Source organism: Jatropha curcas, chromosome 9, assembly GCF_041381405.1.
Source record: "Jatropha curcas cultivar XTBG-Jc1 chromosome 9, XTBG_Jcur_1.0, whole genome shotgun sequence".
In the NCBI taxonomy this organism is placed as follows: Eukaryota; Viridiplantae; Streptophyta; class Magnoliopsida; order Malpighiales; family Euphorbiaceae; genus Jatropha; species Jatropha curcas.
This window is the reverse complement of record NC_143159.1, coordinates 10388148-10395972: the sequence shown is the minus strand read 5'-3', so window position 1 is coordinate 10395972 and position 7825 is coordinate 10388148. Positions and strand designations below refer to the sequence as shown.

The window sequence follows — 7825 nt, the reverse complement described above, 5'->3', positions numbered from 1 at the left end:
TAAAACACAATATTATATAATAAAATCTTTTCTAGTTCAAGACTTGCAAGGCATTCAAGGACATTATTGGGTCACGTGAGGGGTTTTCTGGTTAAACATACGAATTTATGAAATAAGTCCAAATACTGAGCTTAGTACAGATTAAAATATGATATCTAATACATGACACCATTTTTCTTTACAAAATAAAAATAAAAATAAATATAAATAATAATTGAATAAATAAAATCGCTATTTCAGAAGAACCTTAGTTGTCTGTCCTAAGTTGAACGGAGGATCAGAGATAGACCTTCAGTTGCACTCTATACTATATTAAGAAAATTTCATTAATGGTTGATATGTTACTACTATAAAAACAGTTATATCACTAACCAAAAAGACAAAAAAACCAAATGAACGATAAGTCAAAGTTTATACCTAACCAAATGAGCTAAAAGTCAAAGGGGCACTAGTTATTAATTATGGATTAATAATTATTATATAAAAGAAGCATTAGACGAGTAACCAAATACCAAGGCCAAGGGTGAGGCTTTGAGTGAACAAAATGGGATTGAAAAAGTTGGAGTTTTTAGTGACTTTGAGTGTGATGCTTCTTTGCAGTGTTGAAGGAAAGGTCCATTACCAGGATTTTGTTGTAAGTACATCAACTTCAAAATGAATTATTATTATCAAATGATAATAATATTTGAAATTTAATATTTAATCTCATAAATTAAGATTCTGATTTTCTTTAATTAATATAAATTAATAAATTAAATTTGTATTAATTGTATTTATTTGTGCAATTGCACTAACTATACTTTTATGCTTCCTCTGCTATCGCTTGATTTTATGTTATTGGATGAGCTCATAATGAGTCTAGACAAGTGAATTCCACTTTATATATATAAAGTGGAATTACATTCTTCATTTCATTTATTATAGCAGTTTGATTACTTGTTACCAACATTAATCAACCGTTCACTTGGCACCTTATTTATTATAATCATTTTATTATTATTGATTTTTTCAGCTGAAAGATAAAAATTTTACAAGATTGTGCAGCACAAAATCTGCTCTGGTAGTGAATGAAAGCCTTCCAGGGCCAGTGCTTTATGTAAACAAGGGAGATACAGTTTTTGTTAATGTTCACAACCAAGGAGGCTTTAAAGTCACCATTCACTGGTATGTATTTGCAGAACCACCATTATTTTTTTTTTATTTAACTAATTCTTGGAGATTGGCAATTTAATTTTTAAATTATATATATTTTGCCGAGGTTTGTTATTTTTTTTTTGTGGTAATTCTAATTAATAAAATTAAAAATTTTGCTGATGAAAAAAAATTTGGTGTTTGTTTACCATTGTTGACTAAATACTTATCAAATCATAATTTGTCAAATATTGATTTCTAATTTGTAGTGCTTTTCTAAAACCTAGAGTTCAGTAGACTATATATAATTAAGAAGCAATCATTTTTTTGTTTTTTTAAATATAGTCAAAAGTATGGTTTTGAAAGGTAGCTAGAAACTTACATAAAATTTTGAATATATATTAATTTGTTTTTTTGTTTCGAATAGTTTATACCTTTGTCAAGCTTAAAGTTCATCACATTATGACAGTGTAAGTGAAATATTAGTTTAAGCATAATCATTTAAAATTTACATTTAAAATTAAAATGTAAATTTTAAATTAATTTTTGAAGTTTTAAAATTTGTATTTAGGCTCCGTTTGTTTTCTAAAATAATTTACAGGAAAATAATTTACTGGAAAATGTTTTCACATTTTTCTTGAACAATATTTTCCAAATGATTTATTTTCCATTGTTTTGTTGTAATATTGAAAATTAGTTAAAAGTATTAAAGTCTTTATATCCGAAATTTTATAATTTAAAAATTTTATTGTTGAATATGAAAAGAATGCAAAAGAAAATGTAAATTATGAAAACCACCGATGGCCAGTGGTGGTTGCTGCCGGTGGTAAATGATGACTAGTAGTAGTGACTATGATGATTAATAAATTAAAAGATATGAATTTATAAGGTTTGCCAATGTCCGGAAAATGTTTTACTCTCTCGAAAGTGAGAAGTTGTTTTCCTTAAAAAATGATTTAATTTTCCTTTGACCAGAAAAATATTTTCCGTTGAATTATTTTTCTGAACGCTCCAAAAAACGGAAAATTATGAAAATATTTTCTTACAAGTTATTTTACGGAAACAAATAAAGCCTTAATATTTGTTTATCATTATTGTTAAACTGTCTGTGACTAGATACCCGGAGACCATAATTTTGGAATAGATATTCATTATTTTCAATAGTTTATACCTTTTTGAGGTTACGGTTCATTTATAAATTTTCAGTTTACGTAAATTTTAAGTTAAGCATAATGATTTTTATAGATTTTAAGTAAATTTTTTATATCAAGCGTAAAAATGCAGATTTATGAATGAATTTTAAAGACTTTTAGTTCTCTAATTGGATATTGTTAAAACAATTGTTCGTTTATGGATTGACAAAAAAAATATTGGCTTAGCACTTCTCCTCTTTAAAAGTTTATGATGTATTAATTGAAATGGTTGCAGGCATGGAGTGAAGCAACCAAGAAACCCATGGTCTGATGGTCCAGAATACATTACACAATGTGGAATTCCGCCTGGTGGAAACTTTACCTATGAGGTCATATTTTCTGAAGAAGAAGGCACCCTTTGGTGGCATGCCCATAGTGACTGGACAAGAAACACTGTCCATGGAGCCATTGTAATTTATCCTGAACAAGGAAAATCCTATCCTTATCCCAAGCCTGATGCAGAAGAAATTCTTGTACTGGGTATGCAAAAATTTCTCAATTTCTTTCCAAATCTTTACACTATATAAAATGTTAAATGGTTCTAACCACTCTTGTTTTTTCTATTTTTGGTTCATTTCCTTGCTTGCAGGTTCATGGTATACCTATGATGTGAATCTATTAGTTGAACAAGATCTTGCAATTGGGGATACTTTACCGGTTTCTGATGCTTACATCATAAATGGCCAACCGGGAGATTATTGTGCTTGCTCCAACGGTAAATAATATTAATATAAATAATGATCTAGCTGAATTGAGACATTATAAAGCTAATCACAATTTTGGTTGCAGAATCAACATACCGTTGGCAAGTTGATTCTGGGAAGACGTATCTTCTTCGTATAGTGAATGCAATTATGAACGCAGAAGTATTCCTGGCAATTGCAGAACACAATCTCACTGTTGTAGGAATGGATGGAGCATATCTTAAACCATTTGTCACAAGCTATATACTGATAGGTCCAGGACAAACCATGGACATTCTTGTCACAATAAACCAGTCTCTTGGTCAATATTACATTGCTGCTAGACAATATACAGGAAGGGTCGTTTATGCTACATATGACAAAACAAATGTTACTGCAATTCTTGAATATAGTGGCAACTATACGTCGCCACCAGCTTCTCCTTCTTTCCCATCCACAACCCTTCCTTCTTACGCAGATATGGAGGCTGCAATTAGTTTCAGGAATAACTTGAGAAGCCTTCATAATCAGAATGTCCCGAAAAATATCACTACCCACATGTACATTATAGCTTCTATGAACTCATTCTCGTTTAACAGTTCAGGAAATGAAACAGTCTCTCAAGATTCAAGCTTAAACAATGTTACTTGGGTAAACCCTAAGATAGATGTGCTTCAGGCTTACTACAGGTTTGCTCTTTTATCCCCTGTTATAAGACTTGCTTACACCCAGTGTATGGGCGGTTCAATACACCAAACCAATAAAAAAAATTTATCTGTTCCATATATTTTTTTTTTGGTATATGATCAGAAATATTATCATTTAAACTAAAATAATGTATGTAATTAGTTTGGTGTACAGACGGATTCATACACTTAGTATAATTAAGTTTTTCCATATTACACTTTAATTCGCATATGCTTACTGTAATAATATTTTAAATAAAATATAGATTTAATAGCATTATAATACTGCTTAGTACCAGATATAGAAACGACTTTCCTACAGTACCAAATAGTTTTTTTTTGGTTTCAGCCAGAGTATTTCCGACCATTATTGAAAACAAATGAAAAATTATAACAATTGTTAAAAAACCATCATTCCTTCATTTGCTTGGTGTATGAGTAGTTCCATACACCTTGTAGGTAAGTCTTATCCTAGCAAACATTTCCTTCCTTCGTGTATGACGGACTATAACGAAGAATAACATTTTTAGTGGACAGAAGTTAGAAGCTAATTGTGAAATGTTTGTTGCAGCAACATGAGTGGTTTTTACACCGAAGATTTCCCGGACATGCCACCGGAGTTTTACGATTTCGTTGCAGGAACTTTGCCAGCTAATGCTAGCGAATCTTTGAAGGGGACAAAGGTGAAGGTGCTGGAATATGGAGAAGAAGTAGAAATGGTGTTTCAATCATCTAATTTATTTAATACTTCAGAGGATCATCCAATGCATCTCCATGGATATAGTTTTTATGTGGTTGGAGCTGGAGGAGGAAATTTCGATTTCGAAGAAGATCCGAAAACATATAATTTGGTTGATCCACCATATTTGAACACTGCTACGCTTCCAATGAAAGGGTGGCTGGCTATTCGATTCAAAGCAAATAATCCTGGTAAATTCTTTAACTAATCATTAATTAAATCAAATGGTTAATTACAAAAAAATCCTTGATGTTTGACTTAAAATTACTACTCATTTGAAAGTCAAAGTGCGTGGTAAAACAAACATCAAGGGCTGTTTTTGTAATCAACCTTAATTAAATTAAATCTTTTGCATTAACTAAGTATATGGATTAATTTTGGCAGGAGTATGGTTACTGCATTGTCACTTAGAGCACCATTATACCTGGGGAATGAATACAGTTTTTATAGTGAAGAATGGCGGTACTCCTCAGACTACTCTCCGAGAACCACCGTCTTATATGCCTTCTTGTGATGATTCACCGGTAATTGTGCTTCGGAAATCTGAATATTCATCTGCAAGTGTGAAAGGCAAATGAATTAAGTAACTATATGTTAACCATCAGAAATTGAGGGTTAAAAGAATTGTAAATTGAGAGAATTTGAGAATTAGCCCCTTTTCTAAATTTAGTTGGAGATATATATATTAGGAGATGAGTAATTATAGTAGAATAAAGGATAGAGAAAATCCTAAATTATCCGTTAGTTAAAGTTTATTTAGAAATCTAATATAGTTGAATATATTTATATATTAATAATATTAATATTCAATTATTAATATTATCAATATATATTGTTAAAGTAAATGATCAGATGTTACATTGTGTCCAAAATTAGCTTAAAAAAATAAATAAAGTAAAACAAAGTTAATAAAAAATAAGAATGGAATGTTATTTGAGAAGCTAAATTATTTATTTTATTGGAATCAAATTAGAAATAGGATAATTTAAATAAACTTAAATGATAATGAAAATGAATGAATTAAATAGGAAAGATTGAAAAAATGAGAAAAATAAATCAGTGAGTGGGATCTGATAGAGTATAGTGTGGTGGCAATCTATGAAACAGACAAAAAAAAAAATGGAAGAAGGATGGGAAAGTAGGTCTGTAAAACAATTTAGCTATTGGAGCTCAGTGCAAGTTTAGCTCGTTAAAAAATTTGTTAAACTTGTTCGTTAATATATCAAAGCAAGCTCAAACGTAAATTGAAGCTCTCGCGATTGCTTTTTGTGAACAAACTCAACTAGAAAGCGTATGAACCGCTCCAAGCGAAAATAATTATTTTTTATAATTTATAAATTTTATTACAAAATAGAAGTTAATTAAATGGTATAAAATAAAAAGCTAGCATGTAAAGTAGATTTAATTTGTAATATTGAGAGATCAAACGATATTATTAGAAAAAAAAATAATATTAAAATATAATTATGTTTAAAGAAATCAAACTTGGCTCCAAAATTAAAGAAATCAAACTTAAAAATTTTTTTTAGCTTAATATTAAACTTGAACTTGGCTCGAGCTAGAAAATACATACTAGAAAATCAATCTCAAATACTATGATACTTGGCTCGAATCAATTTGTTTATAGCTCTATAGGAAAAGAAAAGAAAAAAGAAAAGAATTTTATGTAGTGGGAAATGGAAGAACGAAAAGAAGAAAAAGAAGAAGAAGAAGAAGAGGAAGAGAGAGAGAGAGAGAGAGGAAAAGGAAGTCAGTCATTTCTAGTGAGAAAATCGACCCTCTCAATTGCCAACCACCACCTAAGGCTTTTCCACAGCTGATTATTCTTAAAATTAATGGAAATTTGAGAGAGAAAGTGAAGATCCGTGGCTAGGGGTGTCAAAATTAGTCATGATACGCGAGCACGATTCGCCTAACACATAAAATAAATGGGTTTGGGTTGAGGTTAAACAGGTCACCCATTTATGACATGAACATAAACGTCGTGTCACGGGTTGACACACGGGTTAGGCGATTGATCCGTTTATTTAGGGTAACGAGATAATTTTAGTGTCAAATATAATAAGCCAACTAAAACCCTATTTAAACTATATTGTTGTATTAATTTTTTATTATTTTAGTAATGAATATTGGAGACTCTATATATTTTATGTATAAAAATTTATTTTAAATATAATTTGAATTAAATAGGTTAATAGTTAAAAATATTATAAACACGTTAAGTGGGTTGTATACAGGTCAATACGACCCACTTAACTTGCTTATGGTATTAAGCGGGTTACACGGATCGTATGCGGGTCAACATGATTCATTTAACCTGCTTATGATATTAGGCGGGTTACACATGTCGTGTTCGTGTCACTTGTCTAATTTTTGTATCGTGTTCGTGTTGACAAATTTGACACAATTATTAAACATGTCGTATTCGTGTTGACTCTAATTGTGTCGCATGCTAGGCAAATCCGTGTCAAACCCGATACACCAACCCATTTTGACACCCCTATCTGTGGCTACCACTTTCTTTAAGAAATGGGTTCCCACATCTACACTAACTTTTTCGTCTTGAACTAATTAAACAATCAGTTCTTAATGAATGAGAGTAGTCTTCTACAATTTTGCTTTCATTCAACCATTTTTTATTTGTGAAAGTCACATTTAGGTATTTGAATATATTCATTTTTATGATTAATAAAACAGGAAAATTGAAGAATAACTTTGTGATTGTGTATGAATTAAAGGATAACGTTTTAGATCTAGTTTCTAATATAACAAACAGTATTAAATTTCATAGTTCTATAATAAATTGAGCAATAATAGGCAGAACGCATCGTTCTAATGCAAGGGAGTAATCTAAAATAAAAATAGACCATAATAGTTTTATTTGCGTACGTCAAATATGAAGTATAAGAGGGTAAAATGTATAATTTGCTATTTAGTGACAGCAGTAAAGAAGGTGTCGGTAAAAAATAAGCTTGTATCCTCTGAGTGTGCCCAAGAAAGATTGTTGTGCAACCTTACAGGGCTGACAACTTATTTGGAATGTGTGGACATGTTAGGTGTGTGTAATACACCAACTATAAAAATGAATACGACTTATCTGACTTCTAGATTATGAGTTGGATTTACAGATATATGTTTCACCATCTATGAGATAAAATATAAATTGAGCAAAGAAATGTAAAAAGAGTTTTGATTGCTCGGAATGTTAAGAGAACTTGTAATTACAGTAAAAGTAAATAGACAATACTTTTGGAAAAAATAAAGACGATTCTTCAAAAATTAAATTGACTGCTTGATTGATTGAGTTGATTTTTTTTTTTTTTTTTTTTTGAATTCATCGGAGAATTTGGTTGCTCCTCTATGTTGCTTCGCCACTCCATTTAGAAGTTCTAC

At 30.3% G+C, this 7825-nt stretch overlaps 1 protein-coding gene across 1 annotated transcript; it reads left to right on the top strand.

Annotated features, from left to right (window-relative positions):
• The first annotated feature begins 474 nt into the window (after positions 1 to 474).
• LOC105635475 (putative laccase-9) lies at positions 475 to 5176 on the top strand. Its single transcript, XM_089726276.1, has 7 exons — positions 475 to 634; positions 1013 to 1164; positions 2560 to 2804; positions 2914 to 3039; positions 3114 to 3696; positions 4265 to 4623; positions 4817 to 5176. Exons 1-7 carry the CDS (start codon positions 545 to 547, stop codon positions 5008 to 5010), a joined length of 1749 nt encoding a protein of 582 aa, XP_089582402.1. The 5' UTR covers positions 475 to 544; the 3' UTR covers positions 5011 to 5176.
• The last annotated feature ends 2649 nt before the right edge of the window (positions 5177 to 7825 follow it).